This window comes from Melanerpes formicivorus, unplaced genomic scaffold (genome assembly GCF_026170545.1).
Source record: "Melanerpes formicivorus ecotype bairdi unplaced genomic scaffold, bMelFor1.0.p_v2 SCAF_165, whole genome shotgun sequence".
Lineage (NCBI taxonomy): Eukaryota > Metazoa > Chordata > Aves > Piciformes > Picidae > Melanerpes > Melanerpes formicivorus.
The window spans coordinates 621,954-649,636 of NW_027142517.1; the positions used below are offsets into that span (position 1 = coordinate 621,954).

General features: G+C 42.6%; 1 protein-coding gene across 3 annotated transcripts in view; it reads left to right on the forward strand.

Moving 5' to 3' along the window:
- The window catches only part of MYLK4 (myosin light chain kinase family member 4), an 88,644-nt gene that overhangs the window by 24,700 nt on the left and 36,261 nt on the right, over positions 1 to 27,683 (forward strand). Inside the window, exon 1 of one of the 3 annotated variants that reach the window (XM_068169144.1) lies at positions 26,872 to 27,544. The exons of the other annotated variants lie outside the window; for them this stretch is intronic. Coding sequence (XP_068025245.1) covers positions 26,891 to 27,544 — 654 coding nt within the window. The 5' untranslated portion in view covers positions 26,872 to 26,890. Of the gene's footprint in view, positions 1 to 26,871; positions 27,545 to 27,683 lie in introns of those variants that run through there. 3 annotated transcript variants of the gene reach the window in all.

Genomic DNA, 27,683 nt, shown 5'->3' on the forward strand with positions numbered 1-27,683 from the left:
GTCTAGTGGACACGTTTAGCAGAAGTCACGGTGCAGTAAAAGTGACTCTTCAGTGCTGAACACGGTGTGAGGATTCCAGACAAGGGACCTTGCACAGGACAGGTCACATTTCTGTCACCTTGAATGGAAATCTCACATGTAATCAGCATTTTGAGGAGCTGTGCATCTTCTTTTTTTACTCTTAGGTGGACAATCCAACGTAATACCTGGTGTTTGCTGAAAATAGTTTATTTTTCACTGCTGAGTTAAGCAAATCCCTTAACTACTAATATTGAAAATGTAACTTAAATGTAATTGAAAAAGTATCATGTAGTCAAGTACTGAGTGCTTGATTGTCATTTACAAATGAATTTCCTGAGAGAAATGACAATGGGGCTTTATGACCTTGCACAGGATGCTGTTGTAATAGACACAACTAAACAGCCATGCTGGTGCACAGTATGTCTCCTTAACTCCATGCTTGAACAGTGCTGGAGCAGATACGTGGGCAGATAGATTTAATTTCAGCTATGACCCTATGTAGTTATGAGCCTGTCTAATTGCCCTCATATCTTGAATAGTGAGTGTAGATGAAGACGACAGGAGAAAATTACTGCCTTTTATCTTAACTGTTGGCAATGAGACAACAAGGTGCAGGATGATTTTCTGTTGACCTTTGAGGATGCCACAGCCCTTAATGTCATCATCACATGTTAAAGGACATGTTCACCAAGGGAGTTGTTGCTTTCTGCTCTCTTTGGCTTTCATGGTAGACCCATGTTTGTATTCTAAATCTGGAGAAATTGCCTAAAGCCTTTTAGACCATCCCAGAGGCTTCTTAGACACCCCATTTATACCTATCTGCTATATTTCTTCCAACTTGTATGTTACCAGGGCTGCACTGTGGTTTCCTATGAAACTTATTCCATTCTGTAAAAGTAGAAATGTACAGAATGGAAAGGCAGCTTGCTGGTGAGGGCATCTAAAGAGGTGAAAGGCAGAAAAATAATAATAGAATAGAATAATGAACCAGGTTGGAAGAGACCTTCAAGAATAAGTTTGTTTATATAACACCACTGAAATGGAAGAGCAAACAAAATCAAAATTAGGGCAAAGGAGTGAGGTCCCTTCCAACCCCTAACATTCTGTGATTCTGTGAATCAGACAAATTGACTAAAACTACTTATGTTCCTATATCAAGAGGAATTTTTATTTTAGCCACTTCTAATCCTCTAAGCTGTCCTTACCTAAGACAATATTCTAGCTGCTAACCGTCAGATCTGTCTCCTTGCTGCAACTTTCCAGCACTACATCCAAGATCATAGTATCAATCAGGGTTGGAAGGGACCACAAGGATCATCTAGTTCCAACCCCCCTGCCATGGGCAGGGACACCCCACACTAGATCAGGCTGGCCACAGCCTCATCCAGCCTGGTCTTAAACACCTGTGTGGTGTTAAACAACTGTGTTAAACAGCCTGTGTTAAACAACTGTGTGGTGACAGGTTGGACTGTGGTGACAGGTTGGACTCGATGATCCTTGAGGTCTCTTCCACCCTTGGTGATACTGTGATACCGTGATACCTCCAGGGATGGGTCCTCAACCACCTCCCTGGACAACCCATTCCAGGGCTTCACCACTCTCATGGTGAAGAACTTCCTCCTCACATCCAGTCTGAATCTCCCCACCTCCAGCTGCACTCCATTCCCCCTAGTCCTATCACTACCTGATACCCTGAGAAGTCCCTCCCCAGCCTTCCTGTAGGCCCCCTTCAGATACTGGAAGATCTGTATCTTTAAACTCTATTGTGCACACGCTTCACTTTTAGTTGTAGAATAACTCTGTTCAAACAGGGATACATGCAAAGGTAAGGATTTATCCAAATATTTGAAATTGCTTAGGTTTCTGAAGGTATTTTCTCTTTGTCTTCCTGATCTACATACAACTACTGCCTCTCCTGTCATGTTAATTACCAGGTGTCTTATGTAAAGAGACCACCTTGTACACACAATTCTGCATAATAATATCTGTATTAAAAAAGATTTGTAATGTTGTGCAGCAAATACAAGTTGTAAATTGAAGTGCAAGTCACCTATCAAAGTTGTTTACACTTATCAAGCAGCTACTCTAGAGAACAAACATGAAAAGCTTTATCTAGGAAGTCATGTTTGCAACTCCTAACAAGTCAAACAGATTTATTATCTTTTAAATCATGTTCTTAAAGAATCTCTGTGTAGTATTTCCTTGCCGCCATCAATTGTGAGAGGATTGATTGGAAGTGTTTGTGAGAGCTTGTGTGGGACTTGTACAGAAAGTTTGAATGATGCTTTTGTGTACCATTCCTGGCTCATGCCTGGGCTATACCGGGTTCCCCAGCTTCTTTAGCAGTAGTTTCATTCATGGTTAGATGTTTCAGGAGGTCAGCTCAGCATGAGGTTTCCTCCTTATATGCTCAGACAATACAAAGTTTCACTGCATTAGAGGTTGTTTATGGACACTGTGAGTTACAGTTGTCACATCAGAGACCTGGCAGTCTATGTAGACAGGAGTGTAAGGACCAGGGAAGCAGAGGGATGAAAAGAGGCACCCAAGGTCACTCAGCAGATCTCTGGCAGAAACAGGGTGTTCTGACTTGCAGGCCAGGGTGTGAGGCATACTGCTACCACAGCATGATCTGCTTGCATTGAAAGAACTGTCTTCCTCATCACACCTGTTTCTGACATCTGGAGTTGTATTCTCTGACACGTTGCATGAAAGCCTTTATGTCATTAGCTAGCATTTGCCAAGTATGTGGGAGGTATTTTTCCCCACAAATTCTTCAGTCAGCTCCATTTCAGCATCATGTAACTGTGGTAGAGAAAATTGGCCTCTCAGCTATCTCTGGGTTCCAAAATCTGCTGAATGAAAAAATATGGGTTGGCAATAATGATTTAAGCTCTACTTCCAGATCTGCCAAGTTTCTCATAGTTCCCAGGATCTCTTGCATCTGGAATTGTACTCTTAATGTATGCAACAAACACCAAATTAAAAATTAGACTCATCAAAGTGAAAAAACCCCACATTATCTTACACTTATATTTGACCTTAGAAACTACATTTTGTGTTTTACCTTGGAAATAATAATTTATAGGGACCCATCAGTTCAAGGGTGGTCAAGAAGAAGAGAAGTGCCTGTCTGGAATGTTACATACAAGACTTATCAGCATGAATTTGGAATAGGAATTAATCTGAGTGTGAAATGCAACTGAGGTTTATGACAAATAAACATTTTCTAGGTAAAACAAACAACCCCAGATGATTTCTTTGGAGCATCTGTTTATCCATTGTTGAACATCTGTTCTGGGTTTTTGATCCTCAGCTCAGTCCTTGTGGTACTGCACTGTATTCCAAAGATGAAACTAAAGCATAACTCTCTGGAGAAGCAAGTACTGTTTGTCCCAGTGGAAAGTTGAGATTTTCTACCTTCCAGTGAGCTAAAATGACATGATAAAGAATGTGACTGGAGATACTTCACCATGTGGGTGGTCTTGGATTGCACATTGTTTGCAGCGAGTCAGTTCACATGTTTGAAGTTAAGCGTATGCTGAAACGCTTTGTTAATTGCAGTTATGTGGTGTTATGTATTTATTCACAATGAGGTTGTCTGAGCATACATTCAGTAAAAAGACAATTACTCTTTCAATGAGGTCATATTCCATATGCAAATAAAAACAAAAGGAGAATGACACAACAAAGCAATGAAGTTACTGTCAGTTCCCTGACAGTGACCGAGTATCTCTGTTCTGTGAACATCCGCTGATGCTCATACCCCTAGGACTCCTGCAGCATAGGAGACAGGAATGTGAACTAGCATCCCATTACTGTCTGAGCAGGACCTGGGAGTCCTAGTGGATAACAAGTTATCCATGGGTCAGCGATATGCCCTTGTCACCAAGAAGGCCAATTGTGTCCTGGTGTGCATTAAGAGGATTGTGTCCACCAGATTGAGGGAGGTTCTTCTCCCCCTCTACTCTGCCCTGGTGAGACCTCTTCTGGAATATTGCATCCAGTTTTGGGCTCTCCAGTTCAAGAGGGACAAGGACCTGCTGGAGAGAGTCCAACAGAGAGCTACCAGGATAATTAAGGGACTGGAACACATGCCCTATGAGGAGAGGCTGAGAGCCCTGGGGCTTTTCAGTCTGGAGACGACTGAGAGGGGATTTAATGAATGTTTATAAATATCTGAGGACTGAGTGTCAAGAGGGAGGGGACAGGCTCTTCTCAGTTGCACTGTGTGATAGGACAAGGGGTAATGGATATAAACTACAGCACAGGAGGTTCCACCTCAACATGAGGAGGAACTTCTTCACTGTGAGGGTCACAGAGCACTGGAACAGCTTCTCAGAGAGATTGTGGAGTCTCCTTCTCTGGAGACAATCCTGCTCTGGCAGGGGGGTTGGACTCGATGATCTTTGGAGGTCCCTTCCAACCCCTAACATCCTGTGATCCTATGATCTGTAATATATATAGTATGCACACACTGCTATCTGATTCAATGGGGTGGGCTAGGAACTGTTTGAGTGATTGTTCCTCATAATAGTCATCTGAGTGCAATGAAAAGAGAGGAAAACTGCATTCAGATGAACTGCGATCTGTGGATTATATAGGATGTAAACCTTCAAACCTAACAGGCTCACATAATTATTAGGAACTGCTGCCAAACCTTTGTCTTTTTTTCAGAGATCCTAATGCAGATAATCCTATGTTAATGTACAAAAAAAATCCTGTCACTTCTATGAGCTGCAGTAGTAGGTCTCCTATTGTGTCCCCATCACCTTACCTGTTGTTAGCTTGCTGGTATTCTGGAAGAATGACTGCAAGATCATCAAGAGAGGCAGGCTGAAAAATGCACAACATACACAGATATGTGTCTAACATTCCTCATTCTGCCAGTTTCTCTGCCTTTTTTTTTTTTCTTTGACTGCTGGAAAGCAGCTACAGTTTACAGTGACCTCCAGTGGTGAAAACCTTTCTGGAAGAATGACACGCCTAATATCCCAATTTTGGCTGGAAGTCATTCCTCAGAGGGTTTAGGTGATGCAATTTTCAGTTCTCTAAAGCATATTACATTCAGATTTACTTATCATGTTTTGTGTCTTGTTGTTGCCTTTGGAAAAAAAAATCTTATTGCTGCTCTTCCTCTTCTCAGGATCTTCTTGCTTTTAGGATTGACAATAGTTGACAATAGTTGTCAGTGTATGAAGCTTTGCTGACTCTGTGTTTCCTTGTATAACAGCATGAGATCAGTTCTGGTCTTTCTCCCTTCAAATCTCATTTTCTGTAGTTCTCCTCAATGCTCACAGTATCTTTCAGCTCCTTCCACATCAACCTTTCTGGCTCCCCTATATATTTACAGTCTCTTACATGTTATTTGTTGAGGACTCTTTCCATTTCTGTTAATCTGACTTCAGTGTTCTGTGTTAAGGGCTGATTCTGCAATGGTTTAGTCATCTACATAGCCCAGACCCCACTGTCTTGGTCTGGAGAGGGAAAGAGATTCAGTTCTTTGGAATATTCCTGTGTTATGAAATTAGAGGCACAAATGAGGTCAAAATATCAACAGCTAGACTATTTATTACACAAATAAAGTGGATAGATCAGAAGGAGAGAGAGAGAGAATAGAGTGAGAGAGAAGAGGGCGAGAGAAAGAGGAAAGGAATTATATTACCATACCCCTCACCCCCCAAGACACTTTGAGTCTGTGGAGGAAAGGTGCTGCAGCTTTGGATGTAGAGATGTCCTCTGGGCAGCCTCTTCAGCTCCATGAGTTGCAGCAGGTGGAACTTAGGACAAGGAGAGAGTATTTCTCTTGGTCTGCTTCTTCCAGGCTTCATGGTGATGTCTCATCATTTTTTCTCTCCTGGTATTCTCTCCATTTTTCTTCAGAGCAGCATTGCCCTGGGCTTTTCCTTCTCTCCTGTTTTTCTTCTCAGTGGCATTGTCCAGGTCTTTTCATTCTGTGTTTTCCTACTCCTGTGTTTTCCTTCTTGCAAGCCATTAGTTGCTCAGATCTTTTATACAGTTTTTAGGTATGTATATTCCAGAGAGTATCTCTGCCCATTTCCAGGACAGCTGCAGTCTCATGAGCAATCATTATCGTTCCAGTGGCCACTACCCATACACGTCAGCTACTTTCTGGGCAAGCAGCAAAGGTGATTTCATCTTTGTTAAGTCACACCAAGAGAGACAAGGTTTAGTCTCTCACACACCCACCAAGACAGAGTAGATTTTTGGAATTAGTAATGCTGGAATATGGCATTGGGGAAGATATTCCCATGTTCTACAAGGCAGAATATACCTCTGTGCTTTACAATCCTTCATAGCAATTTTAACAGAAGTAGCCTTGTCTTTGCTTAGGCTGACTTCTATACTGTGGGCAACACAGGTTAGCCTGGTTGCTGACAAGTGAATGGCATTCTTGACTGCCATTACTTGGCATTACTGACCTTTCCCCATAGAAAACAGTGCTGACTTCAGGAATGAGAATGGAGCTGGATTCTACAAAGGGCAGTCATGATGTCAGGTCGTTTGTGGTTTGATGGAGGGGACTATGAGATTTTTGGGGGTTAATATGATACAGGAATAGCTTGCCTTTCCCAGATGATTTTCATTCTTTTGTGCTACATACACCAAGTACCCTGTGGTAGACATACAAGGAACCAGAAGTCATCAGACTTCAGCCAGCTGCTGTGAATGTAAAATTCAGTTGTGCATGATTTGAGTGGACATATTCTGAGTTGCCAACAACATTATAATGGCGGTTGTCTTTACCTGGGAATGTCTACACAGAGAAACAAAAAAACCCACAAACAAACCAACCCCAACAACAACAGTCAGGTATAGGGATCACTTTTTGGATTTTGCAAAAGAAGTCCTGCTTGCTGACTTTCTGAACCACTTTCTGCAGGTTATAATGGGTCCTTAATGCTCATGAACTTTCTTTGGGATGGTATTTGAGAGAGTGTCAGAATGGAGTACCCTGATGGGCTAAAATCTGGAAAACAAAGTAAGTAGTTAAGCACCACAGTAGAGTAGGAGACTGAAAGATAAAGCAAGAGTTCTGCAAACTGTGATTGGACTGGCTTTGCCCAAAGAATGGCTTTGTCCAAAGAAATCATCCAGGTGCTGTTGCATTTCCTTTAGAGAGGCTTTCTGTACAGGAGTTGTCCTTCTTGACCACAATTCTGCCTTCCTTACTCTGGGATGCAAGGGAACGACTATGCTTGTAAATGGGAATATTCAAGTCTTCAGAGATAGGGAGCCTTGGTGTCATGCAGGTGAGGATCCAGGTGACATCCTGGGAATCTCTTGGTAACCTGCTCCTTGTGAACCCTGCAAATGCCTGGAAACGACTGCATATTTCTAATAGCTGTGGAATAAACAGGTATAAGAAGAGATCATTAATTTGGTTTTCCTAGCTGCCAAAACTCAGGGCTCACACTGGAGTTGAGGTAAAGAACTGGAGATAGCTGTAGCCCTGGCTGGTTCTGCAGTGACAGGTATGTACCACCTACCCTGTAAGGTTTCACCCATAATCTCTGGCCAGTGGAACACAGACATCAGGTTTCATGCCTCTTTGAGAGGCTGTGGACCTCTGAAGAGATGGAGATGGTGTGAGAGCAGCTTGAAAAATGAGAAGACTCTAGTTGTCAGCAGTGCAGCAGGTGTTGCAGTGACAAAGGTTTTGACTTGTGACATGAAAAGTAATGGTGCAACAGCTATAGCTGGCTCCTCTGTTCTGGCTTATTAGACATTTAAATCAAAGCTAGCTAGGACCTGAAGTACCTTCAGATGGTGACAAGTCTTGTGGGCTTAGGAGGTTTTCTAAACATGGTGTTCAGTGGTATGAATGTTAACTATAACAAATCCACCTCTCTGCAATTGTTTCTGCTCCTTAAATGGCTCCAGACATACTCCTTTATCCCTGCTAATAATAGATGGGATTTACAGATGGCTCATGTATCAAGGACTTAATACCAAGCACTATCACAATGTGTCATAGGTTCATATCATGCTTTTGGATGTTGTCCATGAATCTTCTTGCATCAGTAGTTCCCAGGAGTGCTTCTGGAGGACAGTGATGTTTCCTTTTGTGGTACAGCAGTGGTAGGCATCTTGACAATGAGATGTTTTCTAGGGGATTCTTGAGAATCTTTAGAATCAAATGTAGGCTAATTAGAATAACTTAAATGTAAACTTCTCAGCATGTCCTAAAATCTAAAGGTCTGGGACTCTGTGTGGTGGTGGACTGCTTGCCTCCACCAACCTTATTTTGCAGCTCAAGATGAAGTGGGGCAGATTTGTGGCTCTAGAAAATCACTGAGTGGGACATGACTGAGCAGTATCGCTGTACACTTCTGATGTATTCTTTAGAGACTCCCATCTGTCCCACCTTGGATGAAGGCAGACTGGGATGCAAGCCACTGAAACACTCACCACTTTAAAGACATTTGCAGGGTTACATGTTTTAAATTATTATGTCTACCTATAGACTGGGGAGGTAAGGTGGGAAAAGAGGGAAGAGTGGAAGAGCTGGAATTACTGTTTTATTTATTTTCCTTCCAATCTGCCTGCCTCTTTCTCCTTTGTATTTTGTTATTTTGGATTATTTTGTTGAGTATTTTAAAAACAAACTAGGTCTTAAAACAAACTAAGTTTGGGATGTTCCCTTGTCAAAGCATGCATTTGGGGTGTGTTCCTTAAAACACCTCTAAGTATTTAGATACTGAGCAGCAGGTCAAATTCATGACTAGCAGTGTCTAAAATCATTAACTGCATACAGAGTATTGCAGGTGCTGCTTACCCAGGCCCACACCTGCGTGACCAAATCAATGCTTGGCAAAGAGGCATTGGCTTTCCTAAGAGAACAATCATTTATCCAGCTTTGTCTTTGCTGTTAATCTTTCACGCCCAGTAGTGTAGTTGTGGGAACACAGCTCCCCCACAGAGGTCCAGGGCAGTATCTGCTCCCTGTTTTACCACACATGAGACTTCATTCCTTGCAGTTACAGCTCTCATCCATGACACTTGATTCTGGATGGTGGCAATACAGATATCTGATCCTTCATGCTTAGTCTCTGATACTGGATCTCCATTAGGAAAATTACTGGTACCTGATCTGCCTGATCACAGCTACTTGATATATGGTGATGTTCCCCATTGTAGCTTGTTTACCACAGAGTAAATTTGAAACAGCTAGTACAGCAAAACTGAAGAATTAAAGGATTTGGTGTACTCTGTGTATACTGTAGATGAAGCATAATGTTAAGAAGCCATATCTTTTAAGGACAGTTGCAAGAAGTAGTAGTACAGGGATAAAAGTAGCAAAGAAAGAGGAGATACTAAACCAAATATATGCAGATCCCAACAGTTACATCTCTTGTCAGAGCTCAGTGCTCCACCTTGACTCTCCATGCTGTCTTCAACACAAACTAGCATTTAAAACTCGAAAATAGCTACCCCCAACTTCAGGTGAAATAATCTTTTAATGTCAAATTTAATTGCTTCTGTTTCACAATAAGTATATTCATTTCAGTCAGGAGGCTGCTGGAAGGTGACAAAGCCTTTGACTAAGCAACTGGTTGAAATTAGTTTGTAGAGATTTATATAGATTTATAATCTGTCTTATTTTGCATGGTTTTCAGTTTCATTATAATAGTGTTTTACCCCTGAAGAGGGGATGCAATAAGCCAAACTGCACTGAAATGAAAAGTAGACATGCTTCATTCCAGTAGGGTTTCAAGCATTGCTTTATTTGGAAGTAGCACATCCTCATGTGTCCATCAAAGTCTTCTGTTTTCATGAGCCATCATTTTCCAAAGCATTCCAGTGTTTTGTTTCTTTCGTTAGCTCCAGTAACAACTATTTTTAATTCTCACGCTGGATGATATATATTCCTTAGGGAATAAGCATCAGATGAAAAATGTAGGTTAAAAAACCCCAAGGTGGCATTCATGAAACTGAATCATGCCAGCAAAGAGGTGAGTGAGGTCACAAAAAGGCTTCCAAATGTTTCTAGGTGAATGCAGGATGGGAAAGAACCCAAAGAGCTTGAAATGTTCCACACTGTTAGGCAGGGCAGACCTAGAAGTAATTACCATTTCCCCTATGTTCTAGCAGCAGAAAATTACAATGATTAAGGGGTTTTCATGTGAATATCCTGGACTTAGAGGTCAGCCAGCATCCCAGATGCAGGTAGCTAGTAGCAGTATATAAAATTTGGGATCATGAGGTAAAATTCTTTCCTGGTGAGACCCTTTTAGCTTAAGATAGCCAGCAGCCCATGGCCAGAGGTTACATTTTCACTATTGCCACTAATGATGCTATTCTTTGTCATATTGTCCAGTGCCTTTCTATCTCTCCATTTATCCCATTACTCCCACAATATTCTGTGGCAGTAAGCTTCACAACAGGTAATTATTGTGAGAATCTGTTGTTTCTCACTTGAAACTGATGTGCAATACTTGTGTTGAGTGTCTCCATCCTCTTGCACTGGTAGAAATGGCAGTTGCTCACTCCTCTTTCATTTTGTCACAGCAGTCATGGTTTTCTAGAGCCATGATAGTTCTTACAGTTGTATGCATGCCTTTTCAGTAAGTACTGATGTTAAAGTAAAAGCATTAGTTAGAAACAGCATATTTCTTTTAAAAAATGAAGAAAGAGAGGAAGTGAAGAGCTGAGCACCCTTACAACAAACTGAACATCATGGCCTCACTGCCAAGTGAGACTTCTGTGTGAAATTGCCCTACCTTTCCCAAGAGCTCTTCCAGCTAGTGAAAACTGCCTTTCCAAAGAATGTTTTCAGGGGAATAATCCCTTCTGCAACGCTCATTTGTGATGTGTAGGCAGAGTGAGAAGCAGAGGAAATCTAGACAGGACTATCACCAGAGTTTTATCTACTTATGTTTTTCCTTCAAGCAGGAAAAAGGGTGTGACAATCTGTGATCCCTAAGGCATTGCGGAGTTTAAAAGAAGTAAAGGCTTGAAAGAAATAAAGACCTGTAAGATAAGCTTCTACTAGATGTGTGAAGTGAGAAGGGACCACTTCGAACCTCTGCTCTGCCCTTCCACAGGGCAGAGGCCATGGAAATCAGCCAGGCAGTTTTGGTATGGAACTGAAAATCTTGTGATCAAATTAGAACAAGTAACATTAATGGAGTTCTGTAAATAGAAGAAGTGAGCAGATAAGGATAGGTCAGGGAAAGAGAGGAGAGAGCCTCTGAGGTAAGAGGAGAGTTTGTTTCATAACAAGACTGCTCTTCTCATGTTTCCCTGTCCCACAGGCAGAGTCACTAGACACTGAGGAATCCAAATCTGATCTTTCATTAAAATAAATACAACAAACTTATTCTAAGCAATGTCATGCTTACTTTTAAAATTATGGAGAATAGGTAACAATTTAGCCTGAAAACACAATGAAAAAATGCAAAGGATCTGGCTTCTAGGGAATGTTAGTTTTGTTATATTGCATATAACCCAGGGAGATTACAGGTGCAAGCAGACCATTGTCACTCCCTTTTGTATTCTTAGACAGGGTAAGAAATCCAGTCACTGACTGAGCAAATTGCATGAGACAAATGGGAAAGGTAAGGGTACAAACTCTTCAACTGCCTTCATTTTTTGCTGGACAGGTTTCTAGGAGAGCACTGATGCTCTCCCAAGGGCAGTACTTGCTCTGACCACCTTTTTCACTTACTCAAAATCCAGGCCTGGGACCTGGTGTCCTGCATGAGCTGTTCAGAGAACGACTGCTCTTCAGCTTCTGAAGGGTTCCAGCTCCTATAACATAGCAGAGCAATTACTTCCACCTGAACATTCAGCAGGTGTTTCAGAAATTCACAAGTTTGAACAGCAGGCAAAACTTTTCCCCACAGAGAAGCCTAAAAGACTTCTGGATGCACATCCTGATATCACATGGTGAAGTACACTGAAACGTGCCCACTCTCAGCACAGATTGCCTTGACATGTTCTGGACACCTGTGTGGAGGTTCCTTCCTAAATGCATTGTACTTCAGTTCTAGTGTCTTTAGCTTAAAATTCTGGTCATAAAGTAACACTGAGTCCTGCAGCATGGGTTTAGCAAAGGCTTAAAGCCTCTGTGGGAGTAGCCTGCAGGTGTGCACTGTCTGAATATTCATGTGGAGCAGGTGACAACTGTCCTGGGTTAACACAGTCTGTTCTCATAAGTCCCCTTCTCCGCCAGCAGATGGGAGGGAAAGTAACACAAGAAAACCTTTGGGTCAAGATAGATATTCTGTACAGTTACATTAGCAAAACTAGAAGCAGCAACAGAAGCCAGGGATAAAACTGTTGTTTCCTCAACTTCCCTACTGCAAACATGCAGCAGCCAGCACAGCAGAAGCAGCCAACACCCTAAACCTGGAAACCAGAAGCAGCAACCAGAACAGGAAGCTTTGCATGTTACAATCTGAACTTCAAGCCCCATGATAGTTTGATCCAGCCAACACTTTCTTTTTAAAGCTGGCATGATGGCATCATGGTATTGAATGTCAACAGCTGATTCAAATTAGCCCATTGCATTATCCACCCCTTATTGTATATGATATGCATCATGCCCAGCAGCAATTAGCCTCATACAAGATGCATCACACATCATTCACTGTCCATTCTCACTCAAAATGAGATTGCCTTCCTCTACAAAATGGATGACTTACTGCAGATGCTCTGAAGCTTCATCCTGTTCCTGTACAGTCTGCATCAGTCTATGAGGAGTCCAAATGGTGGGGGTGTGTTTCCACCCCTGGGACAGTTGAATCCAGTGACTCCTTCCACCTCTCTGAGTGAAAGCAATCTGTGGCCTGCATTCTGGTGCTCAGCTTCCAACACATCCAGCTGTTGGGATCCCCCTGTCACACCAGAAATACAGATGGGTTCCACGCCTCATAGTTTGATGGCATCAGGTTACACTGGGCGCCTGTATTTACTAAAGCTTTATACTCTTGTGGGTTCAGCTTGCCAAGCCAATGAATCCATACAGTCAAATAAGCCAAATTTTTCCTCTCCTCCATCTGGTTGGAGGCTGGGCCCCTCTAATTGTGACTGGAATCACTTGCATCCTGTGAAGATGCTTTGGAAATCCCTTCAGGAAGATCAGAATTGGTATCAGTTTGTCTGCTCTTTTTGGGGGATTTTCCACTGGAAACCGGAACAGCGTTCTTCTGGGGAGAATTTCCTTGTAATTCACAGACTTGTGCGGCTAGGTCTGAAGTGGGTTTTCCAACCCAATTCCTCATACCCTCCAGTGGTCATGTAAGTAGAACCACAGGGTATGCCATGGTGTGTACCTCCCAGATTCTCTCCCTTGGATGGGGAAGCACCCGCCCTTATGGCTGCAACATGGAACCATAGAGGTGGGGAATAGGACAGGTTCTCTTGGATTCGCTTCACCTTCCAGGCCAGTTCCTTCACAGCTGAAGCAGGCCTGTACAGAGGAAGAAAGACTCCATTTGCATTGCTGGAACCTGCTAGCTATTTCACCCACAGTTTGTCCTTGGCCATCTTCCAAGGCCAGAGATAAAGACTGAGTGACCACCCCTGGATTTTTCTCCAGTTCTCATACTGACAACTGGAGTTCTACAAAAATCTAATGAAAGACCACCTCACACTTTCTGGAAGGAACAAAAAAAAAAAAGGAGAAAGCTGTGGTAGTTGCATGAAATCAGAGGGTTAATAGGAAGGATTGCAATTATGTAAGTGATACGATGACCATGGTAGGGAGGTGGGGCTTCTCCGCAGGCAGTGCAGCACTAGTAACACATTTTTTCCTAAAAGGTGAAAACAGACAAAAATCAAACAGAAGCAATTTATCAGCAATTACAGGCTGAAATATATTGTTTCTGCAGTGGAATATTATGAATTGGTAATGCCAGACTCTCTTTTATTTCACAGAATCACAGAAATGTTCAGGTTGGAAAAGACCCTTGGGATCACCAAGTCCAACCAATAACCCTGCTCTACAAGATTCACCCCTAAACCATATCCCCAAGCACCACATCAAAACAACCTTTAAACATGTCTAGGATTGGTGACTCAACCACCTCTAGTCCAATGTCTGATCATTCTTTCTGTGAAAAAAAATAAATAATTCCTAGTGTCCCATCTAAACCTCCCCAGTCACAGTTTGAGGCCATTCCCTCTTGTTCTGTCACTAATTATCTGTGAGAAGAGGCTAGCACCAGCCTCTCCACAATGTCCTTTCAGGCAGTTGTAGAGAGCAATGAGGTCTACCCTCAGCTGCCTATTTTCCTGACTAAAAAGCTCCAGCTCTTTCAGTTGCTCTTCACAAGATTTATTCTCCAGGCCCTTCACCAGCTTTGTTGCCTTCCTCTGCACTCACTCCAGCACCTTGACATCTCTCTTGTACTGTGGTGCCCGAAACTGAACACAGTACTCAAGGTATGGCCTCAGCAGTGCTAAGTACAACTTCTGTAGCCCTGGTGTACTTTACTGTTTATTAAAACTGAAGACTTACCTTTCATTACTTATTGATAAAATTTCAATGAAAAGAAATCTCTGGGAACAGCTGGCCAAAGGAAGCACTCTTTCTGGTTAGCCAACTGGCCATAAGGCCAAACATTTAAAATCTTACATGATTTTATGTAGTCTGGGCATTAAAGTAGGGAAATAGTGTTTCAGTTATAGGTGCTGTAATCCAGCTGTGTGTCTTTTGGGTCATTGTGCTCACCAGATGCCCATTCTGGCCTCTGGAAGCAGTTTCTAGGAAATAAAAACTTAGCTCATCTTCTTTAGGAAGGATGCAGCTGTTATTTGACTTCTGGCCTGCCTTAAGGGACACTGCTTCCCAAGAAAAGCACTGAGAAGTTGAAAATCTGTAAAAGTGCAGCTTCAGGGTTTCTCCTTCAGTTCCTATGGACTGTCTAACATCAGATAACATAGTATTTTGTTTGGGACCTCCCTGGATGGTAAACAGGAGCCTGCTGACAAGTTCTCTGAGCATTTTTCTTCCCCTTGTGTGCACCTTTCTATGTGTTACTCACTCCACTCCATTTAAACAGGTTCTTTACTGGTTCTAGGCTGCCTGAAGGGTGTCACAGAGAGAAATGAAAGCAGGAGAGATGTGAGTGTGCAAGGATATGTCTGCCAGTGCCTCTGCAGGCTCTTGAAAGTGAGAGAAGCATCTGCAAGGTTAATTAATGCAATGAAAGTCCTCCCTTAACTCCATGGCCTCCAGGAAAGCAGACTCCATGCAGCTTGCACATAGCTATGAAAAGACTCTATGGAATCTCTGGCCTAAGAGCCTCAATAGTTAGTGAGGTCTGAGTTATTTTCTTATTTGGTTTTATTCTGTTAGCAAAGTCAGGCAATTGTCAGCAATTATCCCTGGGCAGGGTAGGAAGACAGAAAGCAAGATTTCTGTGACTTGTATTTATGCCATATCCATTCATTCTATCCTATTAAATTTAGCAGAGTAGGCTCTGTAATATTGGTATAATGCAAACAGATCAAAAAGGAGAAAATTTGTAATACTTCCTGGATTTTAGGGCTTTTCAATACAGCTCAGAAGTTAAATTTTATGTGACACCCTTCCTTTGAATTCTTCATCATCCCTCAAGCACAAATGTATACTATAAAATCTTGCCAGGCATGAGTCCCAATCTGTATAAAATAAGAAATATCCACCAGAATTACCCAAATGCACAAACAAAAGCAGCTCAAATTGCCCATTGCCTAAAAACACTGGTTTCCAGCATATGCAACTCATGGTGCTTCTACACAGTCCTGCATTCTGACCTCCATGCTGAATATGAATGTGCCATTTATTCCACTTTTTTTGACACTAGCCTTTCTAGAAGAGAAAGAGATGGGTGAATGTATTTCCTGCATGCAGCATTTTGTGCTGATTTACTTAGTTCAAGTCTGTTTAATTCCAACTCTGGTTGCAGTCATACTGGTAAAAAAAGTGTTTGCTTTAGCAGAACCTGTTTGCATGAATAACAAGTGCCCTGGCTGACCTACAGAATGAGTGGATTCCTGTGCCTGGTGCAGTACCTTAGCAGTAGAGCAGGATAAAATAAATTCTTGATTTCTGCAGAAATGGACTAATAGTTGTGGAGGGTGTCTGCTGGGATTTTTTAGGAAAAAAAACAAACCACACAAAAAAACCCTAACAAACAAAACCCAAGACAAATGAAACCAACAAACACAACCCAAGACAAACAAAACTAACAAACAAGCAAAAACTCCCCAAGCCCTCCTTCCCAGTTCTGCACTCCCATAGCTGGTCTCACAGTAGAAGGCAGCTGGGAACAAACCACCAACTGAAAATGAATCAGCATTAATCCAGCAGAAGAGCTCTACATTCCTGTTGTTGCCAGACTGGGACTTTTTCTGTCCTGGGTGTTGTTAACTCATAGTGAATCCAAAGAGCAGTGCTTTCGCTTTGTAAAGGTCAGTTTAATAAAGCTAGCTGATCACAGAGTGACAGCCGGAGGCACACATCGGCTTTCACTGTTCTTTATGTTGATATGTCTGTTGAGTGTGCCCACTATTTCTAACCAGGGATCTGATATCATAGGCTGAACAGTAGGCAAGTTTTAGAATAGAATAGCATAGTGTAGCATAGCATAGCACAGCATAGCATAGCATAGCATAGCATAGCATAGCATAGCATAGCATAGCATAGCATAGCATAGCATAGCATAGCATAACATAGAATAGACCAGACCAGGTTGGAAGAGACCTTTGAGATCATCGCATCCAACCTATCATCCAACACCACCTAATCAACTAACCCATGGCACCAAGCACCCTATCAAGCCTCCTCCTGAACACTTCCAATGATGGTGACTCCACCACCTCCCCGGGCAGCCCATTCCAATGGGCAATCACTCTCTCTACGAAGAATTTCTTCCAAACATCCAGTCTAAACCTCCCCTGGTGCAGCTTGAGACTGTGTCCTCTTGTTCTGGTGCTGATTGCCTGGGAGAAGAGACCAACCCCCACCTGGCTACAACCTCCCTTCAGGTAGTTGTAGAGAGCAATAAGGTCTCCCCTGAACCTCCTCTTCTTCCAGCTCCCTCAGCTCCCTCAGCCTCTTCTGATAGGGCTTGTGCTCCAAGCCCCTCACCAACTTTGTTGCCCTTCTCTGGACTCGTTCCAGCAGCTCAACATGTTTCCTAAACTGAGGGGCCTAGAACTGGACACAGGTGTGGCCTAACCAGTGCAGTGTACAGGGGCAGAATGACCTCCCTGCTCCTGCTGGCCACACTCTTTCTGATACTGGCCAGGATGCCATTGGCCTTCTTGGCTGCATGGACACACTGCAGGCTCGTGTTCAGGCTACCATCAACCAGTACCCCCAGGTCCCTCTCTGCCTGGCTGCTCTCCAGCCACTCTGACCCCAGTCTGTAGCACTGCATGGGGTTGTTGTGGCCGATGTGCAGAACCCAGCACTTGGATGTGTTAAATCTCATGACGTTGGATTCTGCAGCTTGAAGGAAGCTGAGCTATCAGTATGTTTCTTCAGGAGGGAATAATACATCCTTTGTAAAACTTTGACCTCCCAACTCACCAGGAAGCTTCAGGGCTCTTCTCTCCATAGCTCTTTTAAAGATCTTTTAATCAATAGAGTTTCCCTTTCCCTCTGAAATTGCATTAACTGTATTTTTAGAATGTTCTGATGGTGTGAAAGGTGTTACTTACATCCAATTTTCCATATAACCACTTCTGATGACTGTCCCTTTCAAGTCTTTTCAGCCTATCCATCCTGAATTAACTTTTTTTTTGTAAGAAAAGGCCTTTTGTGGTTTATAAATTTTAATACAGGATGCTAGCTGCCAGAAGGTTTTGGATTTCAACCAAAGATTTTAACCAGTCTGCCCAGCAGATGAAATGAGGTACAGCTCCTGCTGCACCTGGAGACAGTACTTCTTTCATTGCTCTGTTTCAGAGTTATGACACCTCTGCTTTAGCCTTAGAAAGTCAGGAATTTTCCTTTAAACAGGCTCCCTGGAAATAGAGTTTTAGACTATTAATGGGTAATTTATCATGCAGTATTTTTCAACCTTGAGAAACTTTGGGTTCTGAGGTTTGTTTTGGTTTTAGTGTAGTAAATTGGGGACAGCTAAGCAGAGGTGAGACTCTTGATGTGATGTCTTGAGACAGCAGGAGATGGTGATCATGGAGACTAACAGTGAAAGAACATCATGTGCTTGGACAGTGAAGTTCTTTGAACCTCAGCTTCAGCTGTGAAGTAGACACATGCTGATTATGGTGGATTTTGCATGTGCTGTGTAGTTTTTTACCCAAAGAAACCCACTAACAGTGGGAAGTCATGCATGAGGGAGTTGTGCTTGACCTGGATAAGTGCTGCACTGTGCAACTTGCAGTGGATCACCTTTCCTGTCCAGATGATTTTCCATATGAAAGAGACCTGTGGAGCCCCAGAGTATGAGAAGTACTGCTCCCAGAACATGGATAGTGTCTTCCACCCACAAGAAGGGCTGGATGGAGGAACCTGGAAACTTCAGGCCTGTCAGCCTGACCTCAGTGCCAAGGAAAATTATGGAGCAGATCATCTTGGGGGCAATCACTGTGCACCTAAAGGATGGCCAAGTGCTCAGGTCGAGCCAACATGGATTTAGGAAGGGCAGGTCCTGTCTGACCAACCTGATCTCCTTCTATGATCAGGTGACCCGCCTGGTGGATGTGGGGAAGGCTGTGGATATGGTCTACCTGGACTTCAGCAAGGCCTTTGACACCGTTCCCCACAGCAAACTGCTGGCCAAGCTGTCAGCTCATGGCTTGGACAGCAGCACTCTGTGCTGGGTTAGGAACTGGCTGGAGGGCTGAGCCCAGGGATCAGTGTTGGGCCCCATCGTGTTCAATATCTTCATTGATGATCTGGATAAGGGGGTTTGCAGATGACACCAAGTTGGGAGCAGATGTTGATCTGTTAGAGGGTTGAAGGGCTCTCCAGAGGGACCTTGACAGGCTGGACAGATGGGCAGAGTCCAATGGGATGTCATTCAACAAGTCCAAGTGCCGGGTGCTGCACTTTGGTCACAACAACCCCATGCAGAGCTACAGGCTGGGGTCAGAGTGGCTGGAGAGCTGCCAAACAGAGAGGGACCTGGGGGTACTGATTGAGAGCCAGTTGAACATGAGACAGCAGTGTGCTCAGGTGGCCAAGAAGGCCAGTGGCATCCTGGCCTGCATCAAGAATAGTGTGGCCAGCAGGAGCAGGGAAGTCATTGTGCCCCTGTACTCAGTACTGCTCAGGCCACACCTTGAGTAATGTGTCCAGTTCTGGGCCTCTCAATTTAAGAAGGACATCGAGACACTTGAATGTGTCCAGAGACAGGCAATGAGGGTGGTGAGAGGCCTCGAGCACAAGCCCTATGAGGAGTGGCTGAGGGAGCTGGGATTGTTTAGCCTGGAGAAGAGGAGGCTCAGGGGTGACCTTATTGCTGTCTACAACTACCTGAAGGGAGGTTGTAGCCAGGAAGAGGTTGGTCTCTTCTCCCAGGCAACCAGCACCAGAACAAGAGGACACAGTCTCAAGCTGTGCCAGGGGAAGTTTAGGCTGGAGGTGAGGAGAAAGTTCTTCACAGAGAGAGTTGTTAGCCATTGGAATGTGCTGCCCAGGGAGGTGGCAGAGTCCCCATCCCTGGAGGTGTTCTAGAGGAGATTGGACATGGCACTTGGTGCCATGGTTTAGTAGTCATGAGGTCTTGGGTGACAGGTTGGACTCGGTGATCCTTGAGGTCTCTTCCAACCTTGTTGATTCTATGATTCCACTGTCATTTTTATCTTCAAAGACCCAGATGTTTTCTACAGAGATGTTTTCTCTGATTCTGTGATCTATAGATCAGTTGACTTATTTATTATTTTTTTGTCTGTCAAAAATGGTCACATGAGCACCTGCAGAGGGGCTCAGAGTTTGGAGGTGGTGGTGTATTTGCAAGGGTCACATACTATGTGACACCTGCAAGATTGATCACTGAACTCTGGCTGGGATCTCTCTGTAGTTTGTTTCAGACCCTTGCTCTCATCATTTATCACTAGGGTATCTCCAAGATACTTAGTAGTCATCAGGGTCATTACAGTAAAGGAAGTCAGAATTCCTAATTAATTAACAGGCTGTAGAGTAGTTGTATGCAGAGAGCCCTGTGGAGCAGTAAATTCTACTTCATGAAATTCTGTGCCAGAGTTTCTGACCATAAGCAGAGTTCCAGATGAGTGGTTTGGGCAGGCCTCAGGGGAGCTGTGAAGGTATACCACTTATGACACAGTATGTCACTTACTCGTAGGCGTATTTCAGCCCCTCATGGTACAAGAGTCCAACATGACTGCTGATTGTAGAAATGCATCATTTAGAAGAATTTCCCCCATCTTGATGTATTTGCTTTTTGTTGGGAAAGATAGGAAGAAGGAGGGGAGAGGTAGGAGAGGGTTTTTTTCTGATCTACCATCACTGATATCTGTGAGCTTTCAATAAACAGTGTGAGTTTCTGACTTTCTGGATCTGGTTAATAGCTTTCATGCTCATTTTCTAATCTATTTCAGAGCTGAGCAGCTGTTAACTCATATTGTTTCTCACAGTGCTGTTGAGTGCTGGAGAAAGAGCAGACAAGCTTTAGCTCCCATTTGTGTACTACTGTGTACAATACTTCTCCTTCATGACTAGGATATAGCAATCCTCAAATATTTTAGAGAGTGGCTCACTTATTTCCCAGAGTCTAGAGTTGTTTCTTTTTGCAGGCTCATTGGGATTTGAATCATACTGAGATTCTACAGAAGTATTCTATAATATTTCTGCCATTGCAGATGATTTAAGGAGGCAGCCTCTCTGGGCACCCTGTTCCAGTGCTCGAGCACCCTCACAGGAAAGATGTTCCTCCTTAAGTTCAAATGAAACCTCATGTGAACTAGTTTGTACCTCTTTTTCCTTGTCCTATCACTGGCCACCACTGAAGAGAGAACAGCCCTAAACCTCCTGACCCACATCCTTTAGATATTTGTATGTATTGATAAGGTCCCCTCTCAGTCTTCTCTTTTTCAGGCTAAGAGCCTCTAGGTCTCTCAGCATCTCCTTGTAAGAGAGATGTTCCAGTTCCCTAATCATGCTTTGTGGCACTCTGTTGGACTCCTCCACCCCAGAACTGGACAAAATACTCCAGATTTGGCCTCACCAGGGCAGAGTAGAGGGAGTGGAGAGCCTCCCTTGACCTGCTGGCCACTCTGTTCTTAATGTACTGCAGAGTAGTTGGCTGCCATCAAACTTGTGGTCCACCAGCACTCCTAGGTCCTCCACAGAGCTGCTTTCCAGCAGGTGAACCTCCTTTGTTGAACTTAGTGAGGTTCATCTCTGCCCAACTCTCCAGTCTGTCCAGGTCATGCTAAATGGCAGCACAGCCTTCTGGGGTGTCAGTCACTCTTCCCAGTTTTGTATCACCAGTAAATTTGCTGAGAGTACACTCTGTTCCTTCATCCATGTTGGCTGAAATGATCCAGATAAACAGTAGGATGAAAGCTGAAGACAAGAAAGTGGTCAGGGTTGCTGAAAGGAATGAATTATTAAGGAAGGAAGAACTCAGAAGTTCCAGTTATATAGTGTAGGGATATATCAGGCATGAAACAGGCACTGAAAGGAATAAAAATAAGTGAAAAACCACCAGGGAGTGTTAGATAAGGATAATATCACAAAGGTCTTAAGTAATTAAAATATAAACAAGGGTATAATGATTTTGTTATCTAGATTCTGAAAAGGTGACTCCTACTGTGTGTTTGTGACTTGATGTTTTAAACTATCCTGAGATTTTATTGTAGGGATTTGAGCAATTGTTTTAATAGAAAAAGAAATCAAGATGTTCAAAGGGAAAACCAAAACTCACATTGTTTTCTGGGAAATAGAACATGGCATGTTGACTTGTACACTGTTTTCACAAAGGAGTTTATTACAGACACACACAGAGTACCTTCAATGTCTTTCTGTATAGGACAAAAATATTCAAGAAAAAATGTCCCCCTTTTCTCTCAATACTGATCAGTTCTGAAACCTTGTCATATCTTTTTGTGTGCAGTGTAACTATACACTTGAGAGAATACTGGGAGGGAGATGCAGCAATAAACTTCAATTACCTAAAAGGTATTTGCAAAGAAGAAGGGAACAAAAGTGTTCTTGTCATCCATGGTTAGGACAAGAACAAATCAACTTCACTTGCACCAAGGGAAGTTTAGATCATGCTTTAAAAAAACCCTCTAGCAGAAAATTATCAGGAGTGCACCAGCTTGCTTGAAGAAGTTATGGAAGCTCCAGCACTGGCAGTGTTAAAGCTTCATGTGTGAGATAAACTTTCAGATGAGTTCAAGAACCGTATTTGCTTCACATTGTCTCTTAGATGAATAAAGACAGCTCACTTCCTGCTCTGTTACTGGTAATAAATGTGCATGAAGATTCAGTGTGGATGTAACCTGAGATACATCATGCCCTATCCATACCTAGATTATATAAAATTTCATATAAAGCATCTCCTGAGTGATTGAGGGAGGTCACTTAATAACAACTTTTTTTTTTTCCCCAGAGGTGGAGGTCACAGTGGCCTGGTCTAAGTTTCTGGTTCTAACTCAGAGCTAATTGTTCACAGTCCCCTCCCACTGCCCTTAATACATACCCTGTGCATATCTGATCCTTGCCAGGATGTAGGTACAGAAATAGCAGGGGAATATGTGCTCCTTGCACTTGGGAGTGAGCAATGTCTGGAACGTGGAGTGTGCTTCATACACACATTCTGCAAACTCATGCATGAGAGGCATCCCTGTGTTACTTCTGGGGAAGAAACACCCCAAGCCTGCAGTAAAATAGCAAACTGGACACGGGAGAGTTGGAGACCTTGTCTAGAGCAGCTTGAGATTGATGAACATAGTACCATGTTCTCCAGATGAGGTTCACTGATACCAGTCTTCCATGGAGTGCAGCATATCACAGTACATGTCTTACAGCTTGAGGAAGTTGGACTTGGACTTTACAACTTACACATTTTCACTTGTTCTCTTGTTGATGATGTTTTATTTCAGCAGCCATATTTTTATGAGGTGCTGTGTCTGGGTCTTTATTGTTAGGAAATATGGAGGGTGAGACTGAACTGAACTAAGTTAAAAAGACTCAGACTAAATAAGTGGGGAGAGGGAGGAAACCTCCTTTTAACATGCATCCAGTCAAAGAAAGTAAGGTAAGCCAGAGTAGTTAACATCACAGCAGGATGAGCAGAGGACTAATAATTGGTGAGAACAAAGTGGACAGCATTTTAAAAGAGAAAGCAGTTTTTGTTTGCAGTGGTAAGTAGTCGTGTGAAGTTACAATAACCTCTTTCTACTGATTTGAGACTGGATATTTTGGGTGTCATGGGTTCAGTTGAACTGGGCTGTGATAATGTTTTAAAGGATATTTTGTGAGACTGACATCCAAATGCTGTGGAACCTGCCGTTCTCCTGTCCTTCCCAGGCTTTAGGTCAGGAGGTGCTAAAAGCTTGGTCTGGGTGTCTCTGAACATGAGAGTCACCGTTCAGAAGCAGCTAGCTGACAGAGCTGGGGTAGCAAACTGACTTGTCTGTGACAATTTGCTAATGCTAGCCAGGTTTCCATATTTGTATGTGCAGAGAAAATACCATTGGCCTCAGTTTGAGTTCAAGAGAGAAAGAAGAAGGAAGACTTGACTTCACCAGCCTGTCCAGTCTTCACCGTTAGCTCCTTTAACTGTATCTATAGAAGGTATGGAGTTTTAGCACATCTCTTACAGATTCATTGTACCACATCTGCAGACATGTTAGAAGTGTGCAAGTCCCAGTAGCAGTGACCTGTCTACTGGTACTTTGTTGGTATTTCGTACAAATTTGAGATGCCTCTATACTTTGAAAGTTACACGTGCTGCTTTCACGCATTTTCAGCTCAACTTCACAAAACAAAGCCAACCAGACTGCTTTTTACATAAAAGAAAGAACTTACCCAATACTTTAACCCTATTTTTTTTACAGAAGGTTTAGTCTTAAGTAATTAATTCTCACTGGACTCTTGGAAGGGATCCGAATCTGTAAGTTTTTTTCAGTTTACAGAGCAAGAGTCGGTGATCACAAATTCCCAGGTCTGAAGAAGTTACTGGCAGGAGCTTTCTGAGCCCAGAGAGCAAGCTGATGTTAGCTTGCTTTCTTTTGTTCCTCTTGTCTTACACAGCAGGTAGTGTTCTTCCAATTCAATTCAGCCTCAGAACTACTAGCATCCAGATGAGTTTTTAATGAGCCATTTTTGTAGTTTGCTTTCTACATTTTAAACGTGTCTGGCATTCTTGTGTGTCATGGCACAATGCTAAATCAATCAGACTTTACAGATGATATTTGATAATGGTATCTCACCTCACAGAGCTTAAAATTTTTATTAGTGTTTATAGTATTGGTTTGAGGTATTTCACATAATGTTTCCCTGGACAACTGTTAGGAGAGATGTAAATGTTTAACATATGTGGCTGTGTGCTCTAATACAGCACATGATTTTACCATTACTGTCTTGGTGTCCTTTCTTAAATAATTTCTTTGCTTTGACAACGTAATGGTCCTTTTAGGGAGGATCCTTGTGGCCAACAGGCTTGACCTATGAAGTCCCCCAGAGGAGGAGTCCTAGCCGGATAGAGGGCAAGGCCAAGTAAACCTTTAACTTTTTTTTCTGTGCAGGGGATGTGGGGGACAGTGGGGAAGCCCACTGTGAACTCCTTCAGAGGTGTTTCATCCAGGATAAATGCCTCTTCAAACCTGCCCATTTTACAGATATGCAAACACCTCTCATGGAAGTTTGTCTCGAACAAGAGCTTCTGCAAGTGTGGAACTGTCAGGAGGGTTCAGTTTGTGTTTCTAACAGAGATGAATGTAAGAAGGCAAAGATTTTCCAAAATGACTGCTCTCTGCTGGAACTAGGGTGATGTTCTTTGCTTCAGAATTCTTCTCTTTTTAAAACTGCTGCCCTGTATAGTATTCTTCCCCTGAAAGAGGGGTCCCTAAACTCCCTGTCTTTTCTTCTTCTATCGTGTTTCTTATTTTAAATCCATTTAACCTTCTCAGTCTGCTCAGTGAATATGCTATGAACAACACCACATGGCGGTCACCCCTTGGTAATGGCTGCTACGTGAAAAGAGATTTCAGTCCATGTTTCAGGATTGTGCATGGATACAGGTCATCGTTCACTCACAGTACCACACTGCCCTAAGTAAGTGACAAATGTACCTAGGAGCTTTCTTTCCTTTATTAAGCTGTGGTAACCAGAGAACCAGCTCCTGAATTAACTTATGAACGCTGACTACACATTGATTCATAAATGACTGTGGCAGAATGCCTTTGGAGATTTTAAAAAGCCTCACTTGTGATTGACTCTAAAAGACATCTTTGGCACCTAAAAATAAAGAGACAACCTTTCATGTTCTTTAGTGAACAGATGCAATTTTGGAAGGCTCTTTAGTGTGTTAGATACTCAGAACTCTCTGTATGCTTTACTTAGTTACCTCTCACACTCCCCATTTAAAGGATGGTGAAATTGATGCTGGCAAAAGAAATTATTCACTGGCATCACAAAAGAGGCTCTCATTTTTTTTGAGTAGGGCAGCAGTCTGGCTGTTTTCCAGCTAGCTGACTGACTTCACTTGGTGATTTCTATAAGGGGTATGGCACAAATGCAGACTGACCTACATGTGGTCAGTCTCTGACAGCTATTTGCTCAGGGTAGCCTTTTCTTTGTATTTCAGAGGCAGCCTTTCTTCTTCAGGGTGATCCACACCGAGTTGCGTCCTGCTCATGTGAAATATAGTTGACTTGAAATGGGAAGGTCAGGTTTTATATTTTGTTTTTAATTCTGTTTTTAATTCTGTTTTTATTTTCCTAACCAACATGAAAACAGTATTCAGCAACTCAGACCTATGCTTAGAGGAATCCTGTTCCCAGTCATGCTATTTCTTCTTTGTCCAGTGTTGTCTTTCTGAAAGAAGTCAAGGCTTTTTGCAAAAGCAAAACTTAGGCACATTGTTTGAGTTATAAACGCTACTCACTGGGTTTGAGACACTTAGAGCAGGCAAACAAAGCACAGAACTCAGTCTATCAAATAGTACTTTTGAATTTGAGTAACCAGATCATAATAAACCAAAAGTGAATTAATTTATCGGCGATGAGGAGAATTGCTTGTGCATAAAGAGCTGTCTGTGTGGTAGCTGAAATACAGGGTAGAGCAAGGGGCTCTGCTTTTATTTATTTTCTAAAACAACTTCATTGCACTGTCTCATTCTTTTACTTTTCAAAATGTATTTTATTTTTCACCAGTCTGACTACCTGCCTGACATTACAGGCTTTTCAAGACACAGTAATTTCCAACAGCCACACTTGAGGTCCCTGTAAGGACCCTTATTCTCTACAGAGCAGGGGTCACATTACAGACTAGGCTTTTGAAAGGCAACAACACCACTGCCTAAGGGTCTCTGCCCTTAAAAACTTCTCATGTATCATGTATCCTTTTTGCTGTCAAATTCCACTGGAGTTCAGTCCCTGCTAGAGTTATGTCACTGAACCAAGTGCATTCAGGATGCATATCTCTACATTCACTTAATTTGGGAACATATATTTATTTATCTAGATATTTATTTATTTAAAAAAGATATTGATCAGTTTAATTTTTCTTCCTAAATAATTCAGATGTCTCTTTTGTCTGATTTAGTCAAATATATGTTTATAAAGTAGTCGAGCTGGAGTTGCCAAACTTGGCTGTATATCTGAGCAGCCTGGATGGGAAGCTTTTGCAATTGATATTGGCCTCAAGCAGCTGATCATCAGGGCATTTCCTTCCCCTGCCCAAACCAGCCAAATGACCAGCACGCAGAGCTCTTCCACGTCTATAGTAAACAACTTGGCCAAAATATTTGGTCCAAACGCTTTGCAAAACCAAGGGCCTGATAATGAAATGGACCCTCCCCAAATTCCTCATTTTCCAAGCTGTGATGTCATCCCATCTGAATGTTTGATCATCATGGATATGAAGTTTGCCTCTCTTGAAGAGAAAATAGATAAGCTCTTGACTCTGCAAGACATTGTCCTTACGAAGCTTAATAGCGTTTCCCAGGAAATCTGTTGCATTGAAAAAGACATTGAGACTGTAAAGGCGGAAACATCTGAACCTGGATCAAGGATGGGAAGAAACAAAAATCTGAGAAGTAATGAAAGGAAGAGACTTTGCCTTAAAATGGAAAAATCTCTTTCTAACATAAACAGGAATGCAGAGCGGCAGGTTAAGAGACTAGATGGACTGGAAAAAAGCGTTTCTGGACTACAGAAGCTTGTAGGGCCTCTGGTTGAGAAGGTTAAAACAGTAGTAATTCACAGTTCAAGTGTAAAACGCTGTGTTCAAAAACGTAAAGTTTGCAAGGCAGGTGATGGTACAACGGCAGCTGGACATCTTTATAGAATGCAGATTTTCTCGGAGACAACAGCTGATGGGCTGCTCAAGAAGAAGAGAGAAAAGGTGAGCCCAGGTTTGTGTTTCATCTTGTCAGGAGTCATTGCAAGCTACAGATACCTTCTGCTATATGCTTAGCTATTTTCTTTCATTAACATTTAAGAGAAAATAACCAATGTGCTCTAAAACTGAAAAGTATGAGGAC